The sequence below is a fragment of the Homalodisca vitripennis genome, unplaced genomic scaffold (assembly GCF_021130785.1).
Source record: "Homalodisca vitripennis isolate AUS2020 unplaced genomic scaffold, UT_GWSS_2.1 ScUCBcl_6065;HRSCAF=13102, whole genome shotgun sequence".
Taxonomy (NCBI): domain Eukaryota; kingdom Metazoa; phylum Arthropoda; class Insecta; order Hemiptera; family Cicadellidae; genus Homalodisca; species Homalodisca vitripennis.
Window position 1 is genome coordinate 8,099 of NW_025782209.1, and position 19,230 is coordinate 27,328.

General features: G+C 34.2%; 1 protein-coding gene across 2 annotated transcripts in view; it reads right to left on the reverse strand.

Annotated features, from left to right (window-relative positions):
• Positions 1-508: 508 nt before the first annotated feature.
• LOC124373653 (proteasome activator complex subunit 3-like) overlaps positions 509-19,230 on the reverse strand; it is a 28,268-nt gene continuing 9,546 nt past the window's right edge. The window contains exon 4 of one of the 2 annotated variants that reach the window (XM_046832004.1): positions 509-723. In XM_046832004.1, the coding sequence (XP_046687960.1) occupies positions 535-723 (189 nt within the window). In that variant the 3' untranslated portion in view covers positions 509-534. Of the gene's footprint in view, positions 724-15,474; positions 15,679-19,230 lie in introns of those variants that run through there. The other variant, XM_046832005.1, reaches the window with a different exon arrangement.

Sequence of the window (19,230 nt, forward strand, 5' to 3'; positions counted from 1 at the left end):
TTGCCAATTTTTCCGTTCATCTCTTCAGACTTATATGACTCCAGATTCCACTTATATGAAGTCAAGTCTGTGACAGCAACAGACTTCTGACGCTGCACTAAGTGGAAGATGAACTGGAGCTTAACTCAACATTGAATTCAAAATTGCATCTAACACTTGAGGGAATCGATCTTTAATCGATTTTGTTAGTCTAGCTCATAATCTATTCTCATTTATATCAATACTTTTACAATGACTGTCATATATCTCCCAACAAACCAAAAACTCCTTGGTTCCATTATTATATTTATCCTCAGTGATAATATACCCTAGATATCAACAAGATATTTAGAGAGGATATCTGCTCACTGTCATTTTGCGTAGCTAATACAGATGAAATTAACAGAACCAACAGAACAGAATTAACAGAGAATAAACAGAATGGGAGGGGAAGACAAAACGCCATAGTATTTTTTTACAAACTAATTAGCCTAGTTTATTCTTAAAACGGTAGATCACAAAATGGAAATAGTTTGATAAAAGTAGTAAATTTATTCAGTACAATGACTCCGAGTTGCATGACCTCGGCTTCTTCAGTTTCTCAATGTTTTTGAGGACGATGTCATGTAATGTGCAATAACGGTTGCGGATCTCACACATGACAAGCCACAAGCTAAGGTATTCTTTCTCGTCCAGCTCCTTCACAGCTCTCCGATAATCCTCAATATGAGGGTACTTGGCGACCTGCAACATTACACTAATATGTAACTGTCATCATATCACATGAAAAAGCATAAAGTAAGATACTTTTCTGCTACAATTCTGCAGCCATCATCAATGTGACTGTATTTTGGGACCTACAACATTATAACATGTAACTGTCATCATTTAACATGATAAAGCATAAAGGTAAGATTCTTTCCACCTCCTTCACAGCTCTCCAGTAATATTTAACATGATAGTAATTGGCAAACTGAAACATTACATTCACATGTAATTAACATCACATGACTAGCTACAAACTAAGGCATTATTTCTCATCCAACTCCTTCAAGTTACGCGGTAATCATCAGTGTAAGTATATTTGGCGACCTACAACATTATAACATGGAACTGTCATCATATCACATGACATAGCACAAAGTAAGGTAAATAAATTCTTGTACACCTCCTTCACAGCTCTCCAGTAACATTCAATTTAATAGTACTTGGTGACCTGCAACATTCATCATAATGTAACTGTCATATATGACAAAGCACAAAGTTCCTTTTTGCCCAGTTCTTTCATAACTATCCAGTAATAGTTCCAGTTCTATGTTGTACTTCTTGGTAAACTGCAATATTACATCATTGTGCAACCATCATCATATCACAGGACAAGCCATAAAGTCAGGTATTCTTTCCTTTTACCTCCAGTAGGGTTAAGTTTTTACTGGTTTATATTTGCCAGTAGAATCTATACCTACAAGGAACGGAAAAAAACTTGTGTGTTATTCAAATTTGAGTAACTCGGAAGCGGCACATCACTAAGCCCAAATATCAAGATAATGGCTTGTAGATAGATCTGGATTACTGTGGAGGATGATTGTTGGAGTGAGTGAAGTTCCCTATATACTAGAAGCCTTTTCCTAAGACTAAACACGAGAGTACGATTTCTCTGCCCACTTTGTCAGGAAGAGGCTGGAATAGAGTTACCTTCCCATTCTTCCAAAAGAATGAGAACACCTATTGTCCCTCCTTATCCCTTTCGATCCCTGCCCTCACAATTGTGAGGGTGAATTTTACACCTAGAAAATCCTAACCCTCACAATTGTGAGGGTTTTTTTTTCTTCTTTTCTGTACAAAAACCTACATGATATTTAGAACAGTAACTGTTATCAGGGGTGTCTATGAAATGTTGGGAAAAGCAGGTATTTTTTTTTTTGTTGCTGCTAGTTATAGTTTGTAGGAGCAATAGTGTTTCTAGTTGTTAAGAGCAGACATGGAGGGAATAGGCAGGATCAAACCAAGCAAGTTTTAATTTTTTATATATTATTTATGTTTAGTTAATATTTTAAGACGTGCATACAGTAAGTTAAATGGTACATTTTCTATTACATATACCTTTCTTTTCCCGAAAGTTTAAAAATTATCCAATTTTTTAGGTTGTAAAATCTAACCAGCACAATTGTAAGGGTTAGGACTGAACTAGTACTCAGGTTTGTTATCGGTACCCTCACGATTGTGAGGGTCCGGACTGACCTAGTATTTGGGTTTGTTATCGGTACCCTTACGATTGTGAGGGTTAGGAGTGACCCAGTGTATGGGTTTGTTATCGGTACCCTCACGATTGTGAGGGTCCGAACTGACCTAGTATTTGGGTTTGTTATCGGTACCCTCACGATTGTGAGGGTTAGGAGTGACCCAGTGTATGGGTTTGTTATCGGTACCTGATAACAAACCCTGTTATCGGTTTCTGATAAGGAACTCGCTTCACGTGGTTGATGTAAATAACCCTCCACAAAATAGAGATAGACTATGGAAAATGCAACCAGTATTGGAAACAGTCAAAAGGGGTTGTGATAAGATTTTGCGTCAACCTAGCAATTATTCAATCGATGAGCAAATGGTCCCTTTTGTAGAGAAGACAACGTTAAAACAATATGTGTCTAATAAAACCCAGACCTGTTGGACTTAAAAATTTTGTTGTTACATCTGATGGAATAATGCTCGATTTTAAACTGTATCAGGGTAAAGATACCAATCTTCCAATGGCTAAAGAGATGGGGTTAGGGCCAGCAGTTGTTGTAAGACTGAAAGAGAGTATTCCTCCATTAAGTGTATTGTACTTTGATAGATATTTCACAACTATTTCTCAACTATTTCTCTCATGGAAAAACTTATTGCTGAACAATTTTATGCAACTGGAACTATGATGACAAACAGACTTAGGGAAATAAGATTTAATCCAGAACATCTAAAGCGGGGGCAGTATGAAGAGAGAGTGTCTCCAGATGGCAAGTTTGTGGCTTTGAAATGGATGGATAATCATAGTGTTGTTATTCTTTCATCGGTGTGTGGGAGTCAACCAGTGACACTCGTTCAAAGGTGGTCCACGAAAGAAAGCGTGTACATAAACGTTGAGTGCCCTGCAGCAATAGTAACATACAATAAGAATATGGGAGGAGTTGATCTGTTAAACCAACTGATGGAAGTTTCCAGAACCTGGTTTAAGACCCAAGAAATGGACTCTTAAAGTCATCATGATCTTGCTAATTTTCTTGATCTTGCTGTGGTAAACTGTTGGTTGCAATACCGGAAAGCATGTCGCGATTGTAAAAGGCCAAAGAAAGAGGTGATGGATTTATTAAAATTCAGGATGACACTTGCAGAGACATTAATGTCTCGACGACTGAATACAAGACCACTCTATCACAATGAAGACAGTGATGAAGAGGAAAATACAGTGATAAGCTACGCTATTTACTTGCCTACACTAATTTACACTCTTCCTTTAAAAGGTTTATAATTCCTTAATATGTGTTATAAGAAGTTGTAAAAATTGTGATTCAGTTATTCATATCATGTAAGTGTTAATTTTTATAACATTGCTTTAAAGAATGCTTTCTACAAAATACCTAATCAACATAATTGTGAGGGTTAATTAAAATAACCTAAACTTTAGGTAGAGCCTAACCCTCACAATCGTGAGGGTACATTTTTTTGGTTAACAAAATTTTCAAAAAACCTAAAAAACCACTTATTTTGTCCATTTTAGAACTAACAACTACTTTAAAAAATTAATATATTTTTGTGTTTTTGCGATTTTTTATGTTTCAGGACTCTAGAAGGTCTAATACATGAAAAACACTGGGTCTGAAAGGGTTATGAGATCTCGACTGGAGACAGCCCCTATCCCAAAACTTACATGACCTGAATATCCTGTCACTATGGAAGCAGCACAGCACAAAAGTAAGTGCAAAATAAGACTAAGTGCAATCAGAGGAACTATTATACTTTTTGGAATATTTCAAATGGGACATTCTCAAAAAACCCTCTTATAGCCTGTACTTGTCTTTTAGTGATTTTCATGTATGTATGTATGTATCGCAGCACTTCACCTATAATGAACATCTTTGAATGCCGTGACAAGTTAGCTATCTTCCCAGACAGAAGAGGTGTATGTAGAGGGCATATAAAAACTGGTTAAACAATATGACAAGTACTTGGATTTATATTGAACTATGTGGAGGAATAAAAAAGTGTAGTTTTATATTGTATACAGTAAAATAGTTATATATTTATTATGCATGGTTTTATATGAAATAATTATTTCTGGACTGCCCTTGTACACTGTATTACTGAAAAAAGTAAAGCATAGAAATAAGAATAGTTTACATCTTGAACCTATTGTACCTACAAATCAAAAGCCTCAGCACATTTTAAATCCAGAAGCAGAGGTGGTTTGCAGTGGAAGATAGTATGGCAGCAGCAGACAGTCTGTGGCATGTACACATCTACTTAAGGCAGTTTTTTATTGCACTAGTTGCTATTCTAAAACATATTTTTATACAGTGTTAATACATTTACTAGATAAATAAATCGCTTACTCCCATAAGCCAGAGTTATTTGCAGTAGCAGATGGAAACCACAAAACACCAAACCCAGCTGAGAGCATCCTAACGCATTCTTGTGGAAATATCATGAAATATAATTGTTATTGCTAAATGCAGAACAGAGAACGCGGCATATGTGCCTTTCACCCACAATGGGTTAAATTTCTGTCTCCAAAATTAATTCCTCATAAAGCCCAGATTTTACCACTCACATGTAATGCTATTAAGACCTCAATTACTTGAATCGATTTAAATGTATTGTGAAATGTATCAATGCAATTAAATTTCCAATGTTAGAACACTTTCGTTCTGCTATGAAGATAATACACCCAAAATTGTTTAAAACCTGCAAACAGATATTTATTTATTGCAGTTGAAGTGAGTCAAACAATTACTTGTTGTTGGCCCTGCTGATTTATATCTAGCTGCTGCATACTACATCTTTTTCAGTGGTATAACTCGATCTTGGATTTGAGAGGTAATAAATCTGACAGAAAAGCACATCACAGCAGAGGGTATAGAATCAGTCTTAATAAAACTAAATTTAAATAAATAACTTAGGACTACTTCAAAGTAAAACATTTAACTGCTGTATTCGAAGAAGTTGGGCTGCTCTTTACATGTCTAATTTTCTAAATTTTTTAGGGGACATTTTATTCTCCTACTACCCCCAAAATAGTTATGCCACTGTTTTCTTTGATCAATAAATCAAAACTATTAGAGCCATGACTAAGATATGTCCAACAGATTACTCTTGATCACTTTTTGTGCACATACAAAATTTTAATTTTAATTAATTTATACTAATTGATCTCATTACGTACTTATTTAAACATCAAGAAATTTAAAATTGAATCACAAGCATAATAAATATGATTTCAGGACAAAAACTGATACAATTATAGGATATTATCATCCAACCTTTTGGCGTCAGCAGTATTTGAATCAGACCATACGTGAAAAGTGGTGCTGTACAAACATAGCCAACCTTGCTGGCCGACTGGATTTTGAAAAGTAGATATTTTCTTATAGAAAACTAAATTACCAATAATTTCAGCCAATCAAACAAAATTTTTTTAACTGATTAAATATTTCGTTAACCTTGGATCAATTGGACCCTGTTTTTCATACAAACATTACTATGACCTATTGTAAAATAACACAAAATTAAGTATCTACCAAATATTAATTCTTGAATTGAATGGTTTCTATTTCTATATTTATTCAACAAAATACAAGAGTTATATACAAGAATGATGTTAAGGTATTTCATCTAGTCACTTCTTAACACTTTCAGTGCCGACGTCATTTGACGTTGCGCATGGAATTTCAAAAACTGCTAATGTCTTTAGACGGCACCGACTTTAACAGTAATAAAAATGCATTTAAACATATTTGGACTACAGCATTGAGTCATTTGCTATTTCCACTTATTTCTTACTCTATGAATTATTATCTATGAAATGTTGTTTATGATCTATGAAATCTGCAATATCGGAAAAAAGTAATTGTTTACGAACTTGTCGTCGCATTGGCCATTTGTTGTCGTTCTGCTATCGTACTGCTAATTCATCATCTGCATTGTTATTGTTTTGCTTGCTTTTACTTTAGTTTACAACGATTGTTTTGTGAGTAAATACAATGAATCGTGACAGTATCAATCGTGAAGACAATCAAACGCTAAAAGAGTTATTCATATTTTAAAGTGACAGTGAAATTTATTCCAATATCACAAAGATGATGATCCTGATTTTATTACCAATGGACTTTTTGGAAATGCAAGTAATTTTTTTGACATTATTTCTTTCCTCAAATAACATATATAAGCAAAATAATAATAAAAACTTGTATTATGCTCGTTGATAACTAAAACACAATCAGGTAAAGCTGCAAGAAGAGCCACTTCCTATCAGTGTAGCGAGTAAAAAATTGCCATTTTCAAAGAACTATGTTTCAAGACTTTCCACACTAAAAAATATTTTAAAATAAGTGGGTCTCAATTGTAAATATGTGTAGCTATAGTGACAGTAATAACAATGCTGAATACGGTGGTTTTTTGTTAACTTTTTATTTTAAAAAATCTTATGTTTTTTAAGTTATAAAACAAGACTTTCTGTTTGAAAATATTTATGCATGAGCATTTGTGTAGAAAGAGGAAGTACTCAGCTTTAAAAAAATGTAGGTTCCATGTTTTGTTTTATTTATTTTCAAAAACAATAAAAGGACGACAGTGTAAGAAAATTGGACAAAATAGGAGGCAGCAGTGAAAGTGTTAAGGCATCTGAATATTTCAAAATAAAATTTCAAAAATATTTACTTGATTGTCCATTGATTAGTTTTTATTTTACTTTAAGACACTGTTAAAAATATATTTAGATTTAAAAATATGATTTTATAGTCACAGAACAGTTTAAATGATTAATTACATAATAAAAATATTATATATACAGGGTTTTCCCACTCAATCTAAATACTCAAATTCACGGCTAATTCACGGTTTTTCACGGGTTAAAAAAATTAAAAATCAAGGTCGGAAAGTTTTTCATAAAAAACGTTACCGGTACAAACAAAATCGTGTTGGAGAGGGGCGAAGTTGAGATGTAAACATACAGACGCGGCCCAGAGCGGTAAAATACAATATAAAACTTCTTCCCATTTGAACCTAACGATGTCATTGGTTCGTGCAGGAATTGACAGGGAAACGTCTAAAAGAACGAAATAACAATAGGCTTCGGTTACGACGCAAGCAATGAGCGGCGAGCGCCCGATTTTATGTTGCGATTTGCTACATAATGAATATAACAAGGCATATTATTTTTACAAAACATCATCATAACAGTCATCAAAGCAATGACAAAGACAAATTTCAATATAATTAGCATGCACATAGCTCATAATTTTCTTTAACTTACAAGTTTGTTGAAATCTGAAGAGAACTTTGTTGACACAGGTTAGACAAGATGCAGGGTGACAGGATTCGTACGTTGGCTAAGGCTAACTCGTTTGAGTCCATGAAGTACACTTGCGTGATTATTAAATTATTTTCTTGTTTAACACATTATTATTATTATTTCGATCAATTTCTTCCACAGGAAAATTTTCACATAAGCACAGGTTCACATTTTAATTAGTACATAAGAAAAGGCAATTTTATTTAAATTAAAATAACATATAAAACGTTAAATGTATAAAAATTATATACAAACTTGTTATAAGAAAAGTTATTTGGTACCAGTTTATACAAAAAAAATTATATTTGTACACATAAATAAAGAAATTGATAAAAAATGTCTAGAATAAAAGTGAATTACGATTTGCACTTTTTTGCTAAGTTCCTGTATCTTATCGTCTAACTCAGCTGCCCTTTTCCTGGCGTCGGACAAAAACCTGGAATTTTTGTGCTTCCAATTCTTTTTTTTCTATTGCAGCTTGCTTCCTCTCTTTCTCAGAATTAATTTTGTCTTTCATTTCTTTCTCGTTGTTTTTGCCAAGTGCTCCGAGTAGTGGGCGTGGAATTTTTGGCAGCATGAACTAATTCATTAGTGATTTCCATTGCCTCCAATCCTCCTGCTGCTGATACGCGTCACAAACTTTTCTCAACGCGACTAAACTCTCCTCCTTCAAGTTTTCAACTATACACTGTTTATTGACAGAGAAGCCTCTTTCAACAGAAGAATTTCGTGAGAAAGTGTTCAGAATGAGTTGAATGAAAAGCTTTAAATCTTTATATCAATTCTCACAATAAGAATAAGATTGGAGTGCCGAGTGGGGAAAACAAATCTTTTCATGTTGAGACATGAAACCAGCTGTTGTCCGAGGATGGGGGAGTGGAGTACACGATATACCCCTCCCTTCCACTCTCATTGACAGTAGACAAACAAAGGTTATTTTTACCATAACATCGCTGCACCACATTACAATAAATGAATCTTGTACGATATATTTTTCATCTGCATGAAATGATTAATAGCGTTAACGTAGTCGTATGGAACCCGACAAAATTTATACTTGGACGACGACTTCTCGATTTTAATTTTGTAGTAATAAAGCTTAAACACTACAAAGTTACTTGACGTTTGTTGTTTCCTGGTTAGAAAAAATGCAATGGTTTTTTTCTAACGTTTTTATAACATGACGTTTCATTTGTAATATTTTTACTAATACATTATACAATTTAAACACACATTCACCATAAAAGATTTAAACGTGTACACTCGTAATATCCATGCAGCTTAGGAATCATAAAAAATATTATTGATAAGGAAAAACGCATATCACTACCGTTTAATATCTAAAGAGATGAAAAAATTAAATTGTTTTCTCAAACGACCTTACTGGTAATTAAAACAGTTATATAGGCCTATAAAGTTATGGTCTCGCTGCGTTAATTGATATGTGTCGTGTAGGTTCTGCTCCGTCACATTATTATACTATTTATTTACGCAAGACCCTAAATTAATTCAATTTATTGTCCACCATAAATTAAAATTTTTTATAATTATTACATTGTGTTAACAGTCATTACACACAACGATATAGATATCGTACTGAATAGCATTTTTCTCATTAATATTTAAATTAAAATAAGGGATTTTAATAGAATGAAATTAAGTTAAAATGTAATTTAAATTCCTTACATTAGATTAAGGATTTGTATACTTTTTTTATTTTATGAAAACAATAATAGACTATATCTGATACAATAAAACTCCAATACGAAAAGTGTTTACATTAAAACGACAATCTATCAAGTAATTAAATTGTGTTATTAATCTCGCGTTCAATCAGAGAATGCCTTGTTTACAGCCGCGTAGCGTAGCCACGGCCCGGAACCTGGCGACAGACAAAGACAGGCCTCACGTGATTTTGAGCCGGAAGCGTCATCTCCCACCGGCCCTTCCTTTTCCTCATCTATAATATAAAAATGAAACTGTTCGTGTGTAACAGCATCACTCACAAACGGGCTGGACGGATTCGCCTAATTTTTTTTTAAATTTGTTCGTCTTGATCTGTAGAAGGTTATAGGATACTTTTTATCCCTTTCCCGATTCAGGATAAACCGCCCCACTGGTTACAGAAATACCCGTAAGAAATGCATTGCAGCAAACATATGTTATTAAGTGAAAGAGTCTTTTCAAATTTTTAATCAGCTGTTCTTTGTAAACATATTAGAGTAAGCTTAAGAGAAACGACAAATTTTGTTTAAACTGTTTCTGCAATCACTGTTAAACATAGACTTTACTATCCAGATAATACAATTCAAAATTTGACGTAAAAATTCACCTTTAACTGCAATATTTATTTAATATAAACCATGCTCATGCTTGATCCAGAAGAGCAATGCAGATATCATAATTACTATCTTTACGTTGGCTACAAATATAAAGAATGTTATAAAATCAACCTTAGTTGTTTTTTTTTTGACAGAAGTATCAGGAATGTGGTACATACCTTCATAATGCGCCCAAGAAGCTCACGAAGGAACGACTATTCAATTATCTCAGCAATGTTTAGAATGTGATAGAAAATGAATAAGTGAATATAGTGTACTGTTTTCAACGGGAAATTGCGTGCGAAGCCGCGGGAAACTTATTGAAATGCGCAGCGAAGCGCGCCGGGTCCGCTAGTTTGTTTATAAACCATATTATCAGTACAATCGCTCAGATTAGCAGCACCTGTCAAACTTCGTGGTCTATCCCCTACATTGCGTGCTAACTTTTTACTTTGCAATAGCGTAAGGTCAACTTTCCCATATGATCGTCTGACGACGACCCGTGTTGATTTTATTTATTCAAAAGTTGTAGAGATTTTCACGGTATGTAAACAAAATTCACGGCTTTTATTTAAGGTTTTTTACGGTGAACGAAATTCACGGCTTATTCCCGGTTTCACGGTTTTCACGGTCGGGTGGGGACCTGATATATATATGTATGTATTATTTAAAATAACATTGTTAAATTAGTAAGTAAGTACCGGTACTCATTAAAACTGTCGTGTGATAGTAAAATCGTATTTTTAAATCTAAAAATATGAGCAGTTCAGACATATTCTTGTACAGTACTTTAAGCGTCTATTGCTCTTATTTCTAATGGGAGCGTGTCAAGTTCGCGAATTGGCCAAGATTGTGAATGACTGAATGGTAACGCTGTAAATGAAGAAGCACATAGATTTGTATTTTGAAATGAAAAATATAGATGTCTGTGCAAGACAAAACTTAGCAAAATACAACGTTATATAAAATAATAATTTGTAGTTTATATATCGTGTAGCAAATGCTCATGAAAATTGTTAATATTTATTTCATATTCAACATTATATTAAAACTACTGGAAATATATCATTTAAAAAGATTTTGCTAGAAAAAAGACTACTTATTATTCATTAATTCCTGATGATAAAACCAAACAATTAAATTTTTAACAAGCTACATAAAATTATTTATATTTTGATACACAAATCATTTAATTAGGCAGAAATTACTTTTATTATATTTATATAAGTGACAACCTTTTCAAATAAATTCTAATTGTCTATAATTTGGTGGAATAAAAATTTTTTTATTCCATGCTATAATAATAAAATAAAATAATTAACGTAAACAGCACATAATTGTTAACCATTTAGGGGACCATCCAATTATTGTATGTACACAACAGAGAATCATATTGCAATATCTTTGTTATATTAAAGCAACTGCATTGTAACTAAATCTTTACTAATTACTAATGTAATTACAGTAATAAAAAATAAATAATCATCTTGGTGCACCATATCATAAGCTAATAAATAATGTAATTCTAATTATGAAAAGTAAATAGTAATTAATATTTTGTAGGCCAGTATGTAATTGGTACACCAAAGCATAAACAATTAATATGTGTGTATGTTAAAGCGTTACCATTCGATATTTCACGAACTTGACCAATTCGTGAACTTGACACGTTCCCTTTCTAAAATTGTGTGGGTAACTACCGTAATTGGGCTTGGTAACACTGCAATATAGAGAATGACAGTACTGCAGTATTTGTGCTCCAAACAGGTACTGGGAGAACTGGAGAATAGGCCTGGAGTATTCCTTGCTTCGCATATGAGGCTTGCCTAAAAGGGATCCCAGAGCCTTCTCTTCTCTGGGTTTTTATCTGTAGCCAGTAGTATTCCTTTTGGCCACTGGTCACTCTCATCTCTTTTCTATCACCCAACCATCAAACTCCTCTTTATCACATCCCCATCCCCTTTACATTATCTCCTTCTCTGAGGGATGCCCATGTTGCTCTCCGAATGAGTGAGACAGGACCGGAGTCCTACGACTGTTCTTAATATTTACGAACAGTCCTACGACTGTTGGCCGCCAGATCCAACTCTCTTTGCTGCGGGTCTACCCCAAGTGAACTGTGGTTTGGGAAGTAGCGCATCCCAAACTAGGGGAAACACCTGGCTGACAGAGGAGGAGCTAAATAGGCTCCAAAAAAAAATAAGCACAAAAAGCATTCAGCCGTTCTCAAAAAATGGCACTGGTGACAAAAAAATTTCAATGTAAAGAAGATGAAATAAAAAAGAAAGAAATTTGATGATGAGACCCCATCCACAACAGATAATGAAGTAATATTACAGGAAAGAGATACAGTGAGAGTGGAAATATTCAATGAAGTTTACAACAGAATTGTTTCTAATTAAAAATAACAGCCAAAGAAAACTTCAGCATATTTTAAGCATTTTCCAGAATTTATTTGTGTTCAAGATGGTCAACTTTTAAGAAATCACCTAAAGAATCTATCTGAAGATTATTCAAATGTGATTGTCAATGTCATTATTGCTAGATGAGTTAAAATACTTTTGTGACTTCCTGAATATCTTAGAAGAAACCAATGCAAAAAGAAGGCCCACCATAGGTAAAGGAACAAACGTAAACATGAGTAAGAAATGTCTAGGAAAATAGTATAAGCCTGTAGTGAAAACCAACGCGTTCACTGGGAACTTTCTCAATCTAGAAACTACCTTGAAAATGTTTCTTACAATTCCAATATCCAGTGCTTCGGTGAGAGATCCTTTAGTGATTTGAAGAGAATAAAACACTATCTTTGCACGACTCTTTCAGAAGATCACCTGAATGACTTGGCAATTCTCTACATTGAAATTTGTCTCTTTGAAAAATATCATCCGTGACAAACTGATAAGACCCTTTTGTTGCTCAAAAAGCCAGAAAAAATATATTTAGCGCTTACTTCACAAAATGTAAATATTAAGAACTAGCTGTATTCAGCGGCTCACATGCTTTTCGTAAGCTTTACCCATGTATGAGCACTTCTAGTAGGAGTGAATTATATTTCTAACGCAGATGTAGAGTTTGCCATATTGACACAATCAAGAAAATCTGTCAAAAGAGTATGTTTATAGCCATTGCACATGTATATGTGAAGATTACATTTCACTTTATTATAAAGTGTTCTAACACTCAAGCTTTAAGTTCCACCAGAAATGTATTTTACAGACAAATATACATCATAACGTAGCGCCTTGAAATAGCGTTTGGCTATTTAATATACATAACTGTCTCGTAGTTGCAGTTTGTAATGCGCAGGCACTTTCAAAACTTTTATGTTTTGCAGCACTGGTCTGGTGGCAAGTTACATCAATGGGCATAGCATATTTCCTTCTGCGTGGAAAAATACATATACATACCAATCTTCATAATGATCAGTCAAATAGTTTCGAGTTTATTAATGTATCAATATACAAACATTCATCCTCTTTTATATACACATATATATATATATATACACACACACACTTACATATCAAACCAATAACACTGCCATATGAAATGCACATATGAAAACAAAAAAACAAAAACAAATCCAAATTTTTCCATTCATTATGACAAGTGTTAGGTTGAGCTCTTTGCCAACGATCAGCTAATTAGAAAATATTACTCTTTATCAAGTGAACTCTATAACCTAGCCACATGTAGCTATAGGCTTGAAATTTTTCATGCAACTTCGGTGAAGCCTGGTAATTTGACATAAAAAATAAATAAAGATCAGAGAATTACAGCGTGGGACAGCAGGTGTCCCATGTGCTAATCTGCTACACTAGTATGCCAGCAGGACAGACGCAGTCCCATGCGACTTTACCGCTTATTAATAGATAGACAAACACTGTCCCGACTGACTCTAAAGGATTAACTCATTGCCATATAGAATTAAAAAAAAACTATAAAGCATACTCTTTCCAATTGGCATGGCTGACATCACAAAGATCTTCTCCTTACTCGATATAAAAAATTGAGTGTGAACGTCAGAGAGTAAGAGAAAATTGTACATTCTGTGAAAAAGGCAGACTCTGCGGTACTTTGGTATTATACGGAGACCACTCTGTCCCCATCTACTATTGTTATTACACGATATAAGAAGGTAAAATACTTTTAAAAATAGAAAAAGTTAAATTTAACCTTTGCGAGAGCACACGTGATCTGCCATCGGAAAAGTACTGATCAGAAATGCCCCTATCCATCAGTGCGACCTTCGGTGATAAAAAACGAAAAACATCCTTCGAGATGGTACCCAAATTCTAGCTCAGATAACCTGAACTCTAGTAAAAGTTAACTTTAACTTTGGTACTACTAGTAGCATATTTATGATATCCTATCCTAAACCTATTTAGACTGCATAATAACAAGTAATAGATAGGGACAGAGTGGCCTCTGTATATTACCAAAGTACCGACTATGCATTTTCTGCTTGTCCACAGGTCAACTCATACTCAATAACAGTATTGGTTCATCAGTTTTACATCGTGTCACCTGTGCGCACAGTTCAGTTATCAAGTCTGAATAAGTCGTAGATTTAGTAAAAGAACATTTTCAAACCGTAATATTAAAGTTAGTTTATCCAAAGAAGAGTATACAGGACACCTCAATCTTACTGTTGGCATTTAAGAACCACCACGTTCGTCTGATTTTCGTTGGTATTCAAGTTCCCAAGAGTATTTTTCTTCAAGACGGTGAACATTCACATAGGGCACAATCTATTTGAACTTGGAAAAAATGGCTCATGTCCATGCTAATGATAGGGTAAAAACTGCATTTATACTATGAATAAAGCTTCAGTATAGCTCTCAGTATTTCAAAAAACTTTTGCATGAATTTAAGTGTCATTCAACTAGGAAACTTGTTGCTTGTTATGTCTCTCGTTATTTGACTGATGGAAAAGGTGAGCATAGAAGAAGCAACCTACAAACCCTCAAAACACTGGTAGTCATAGAATTATTTCTAAAATTGTCAATGCTGGTGAGACATATCTACCATTCTAAAACATTCCAATTCCAGGAAGAATCGCTTATAGACATTATTTAAGATGAGACAATTCTGACAATGGTGAAAACAATCGATTAGGAATAAATGCTGTATTCCTTTAGGAGCACTGATCTGCCAAGAAAAACACTTGCACTTGCACAGTCATCACAATTCCTCAGAAACTGACACTGATGAAATGATCACTCAGAATTATAACTAGTTTCCAAATGAGTGACTAAGTAGCCTACTTGCAACACATGGAAAATTAACATGAAAAGTACACTGAAGCTGAAGAGAATTACTAAACTTTGTACACGCATGACAGTTAATCTACCACATAATCTATGCTCATGTATCAAAACTTTTACAGTAACCCTCAATATCTTCCAGCCATAAATAAACTTCTTGAGATAGGATTACGTCTCAGTTAAATGATAATATATTCCAAGAGCATGTAAGATTTTTGGACAGCATAGCAGTTCATACTAATCAGCCAATACTGACATAATAATGGTACGTAAAGAAATTTTTTAACAAAGCATACTAACTAACCAGTCTAGTAAATTCTTAGACACTAGATAACAAAATTGAAATACAACAGTTTGAGAAAAGTAGTACATTTATTCAGTAGAGTGAATCCAAGTTATAAGACCTTGGATTCTTCAATTTCTCAATGTTTTTGAGGATGATGTTATGTAATCTGCAATAATGGTTGCGGATCTCAAGCATAATTAACAACAAATTAAGGTATTCTTTCTCATCCATCTCCATCACAGCTTTACGATTATCCTCAATATACGGATACTTGATGACCTGCAACATTACATCAATATATAAACTGTATGTCACACAACAAGGTATGCTTTCTCATCCATGTCCATCACAGCTTTACGATTATCCTCAATATACGGGTACTTGATGACCTGCAACATTACATCAATATATAAACTGTATGTCACACAACAAGGTATGCTTTCTCATCCATCTCCATCACAGCTTTACGATTATCCTCAATATACGGGTACTTGATGACCTGCAACATTACATCAATATATAAACTGTATGTCACACAACAAGGTATGCTTTCTCATCCATGTCCATCACAGCTTTACGATTATCCTCAATATACGGATACTTGATGACCTGCAACATTACATCAATATATAAACTGTATGTCACACAACAAGGTATGCTTTCACGTCCAATTCCTTCACAGCTCTCCGATTATCTTTAATATAAGTGTACTTGGCAACTATGAACATGTATCTTTAATATATGTGTACTTGGCAACTATGAATATGTATCTTTAATATATATGTGTACTTGGCAACTATGAACATGTATCTTTAGTATAATGTGTACTTGGCAACTATGAACATGTAATTTTATGTCACACAACACATGGTTAACCTGCAAGAATAGAGTCATTTCTTTCTGACTCCATATAACATATAGTATGGCAATAGTAGTAACATAGCTATGGTGGGAAGGGTTGATTCAATGTGAATGTTGAGTTTAGCTGCAACATACGGTCAAGTCTGTGACACAGGCAGATTCTAGATGCGTTGTGGAACCTGTAATATATGTCAACAAGCAAAACTTTCAAAATTAATACAAGGGTTATTAGAAAAATAAGGTTCCTGTGATGTTTTAAAAATAGACAGCTCTATATTTCTACTTAGTGTTATACATCAATTTAAAACTTAAAAGTTAAGCTATTTTTCCGCATAATCACCGTTTCTGTCCAAACACTTTTGTAGACGATGCTCCAACTTTTCTATCCCCATGTTGTAGAATTCTGCCGCCAATCCTTTGAGGAATCGAGTAACATCTTCCTTGACTTCATCATCGGTACTGAAGCGTTGCCCACCCAAGTGTTCCTTTAATTTTGGGAATAAGTGATAATCACTAGGGGCTAGGTCTGGCTGTAGGGGGGATGGCTGATCTTCAAGAAAATATTGTCTTAACTTTTCCAACAACTCCATCTGAAACTGAAGGCCGTCCACTTCGGTTTTTCATCGTGAATTTCCATGCGGCCTTCACTGAGTTCTCTACACCATTTCCGAACGTTTTTGAACAAGATATGCAGTTTTCCCCATAAACTTTGATTAACTGACGATGAATTTCAATAGGTGAAATCTGTTTTGCATTTAAAAAACATATCTCACAGCACGAATTTCGCATTTGGCGTAACAACGATAGGAAGCTCCATCTTCGAAGGCAGCTAGGCCCAGCACTGTTCGACGTAGAGAGGCCGCGAGTGGTATGGATAGAGAGAGGGACAGCTGATGAGTAAGACAGTATTGCAGATTTCTCCCAACGTATCGCATTCTGTCCTCGGCGGCATAGGGAACCTTATTTTTCTAATACCCCTCGTATAACCAACCAAGTACATACTGTCAAATGAATATTAATTGTGACACTAAAAAGCTCCAATAACTTATTAATTTAATTGTAATTTCTGTGAAAAACAGTATTTCGGCCCTTTTTGAAAAACTTTTAATCCCTTACACGTAAGAGTAACTGGCCATCAATTTGACATTGTCCATAGCGACATAGAAAAACCTTTTGTCAGTCATGCTATAAATGTGCACAATCAAAATCATTGAAATACTTGTTACACTACCAAAGCCATTAATAATATCCATGAAAATGTAAATGAAACATTTAATTTAATAGATTAAAATTGAAAAAGAGGATAAACTGCATGCACTAGCACTTCAAACAAGACATCCGAGAAGTCTTGATTTAAGATAAATTTCATGTTTTGTACTTATTTATAAACCTTAACTTCATGGACATTAGACTGATCTATTGCGTTAATTTATAATGTTTGTTTCTTCTTAATTTTTTGTTTCCTTTTATATTACAATATTTACACTGTTTATATTTATTTGAAAAAGTGTATTCGATATATGAATTTTCAGACTCTTTAGCAAAAATATTTTTTTTCAGTAGCACTTATTGCTTTGGTGTTCAACAGAGATTCCACATAATACTTATTGCCTAAATTGGTTATACTTAATTGTTATGAATGTCTGTCACTGCAAATAAGATTTGACTATAACATAACTATAACAAATCTCTAGTACTAGTTACAGACAAAGGCGGTTAGAAGCGTATAACACTCGATTTTGTTTATACCTATGTCAGCCATGGCGCACCAGCACTACTGTCATGGCAACAAGCACGGCCTTTTGTTGGACACTACTCTCCAATCGTGCGCGGACCGCTCACATCATTGACTGCAAGAGGAAGCCATAATATTTAAAATACTACTTGAATATATTTGAACATTTTCCATCATTTTTTCTCATATGGGCTTTGGATTGCTAATGGCAGGTTTAGCGATAAATAATAAATGTTTGAAATTGCAGTTTAGCAGTAAAGCGCAAAAACTGGTCATTCTTACAAACTCAAAACTTTGTTGGTAGTAAATAACAATTTTTTTATATGTCCAGACACAGAAATAAACATTGTAACTCTTGTAATTTTAACTCTATTACTTGGTACTTTGGTATCATCCAGAGGCCACTATTTTTGGGAGAGTTTTTCTTATTAGGGACCTGAAAAAAATCAACATTATTATAAATAACATACTTTATTTACTTACTGTGAAAATTAAATGTCATTATAATGATTGGTTCTTGTTTTCTGCCTCCCAAAAGGAAGTGATATCAGCGAGAGGGCGACTTCCCTGTCTCTATCTGCTTCTTGTTATTACGCAATATAAGTTGATTTAGATTAGGTTATCATAAATATGTTATTAGTAGTACCAAAGTCAAAGGTTACGTTTACGAGTGCTCAAATGATGTTAGCTTGACTTTAGGTATTATTCTGAGGAATGTTTAGCTTTTCTCAGCAGAAGTGCGGAAAGGTACTACCGAAGCCCGCACTGATCGCCAGTGGCATTTCCTATCTGTACTTTCCCAAACTCAGATGATGTCCCAGATCATTCACTTTTCCGACGTCAGATCATGTTGGTCGATCTGGCATAAAATCTGAGGGTGCGAAAGTACCGATCGGAACTGTGCGCCACTTCGTACCTCTGGCAGAAGAAAGAAAAATCATCCATCGAGATAGTACCTAAATTTAAGCTCAGATTACGTGAATGCTAGTTAACTTTTTATATTTATAATATGTACGTAAATATTTACCTACTCATATAGCCTACAACACATAGTAGATAGGGACAGAGTGGCATCCTTCTTAGTGACATCGCTTCCTTTTGGGAGGCAAAAAAAAACAAAAACCAATCATCATAATGACATATAATTTGCACAGTAAGTAAAATTAAGTCTATTCTTTCTAATAATGAAGTGTTTTTATGTGCCCAATAGGAAGAACTTCCAAAAATAGTGGCCT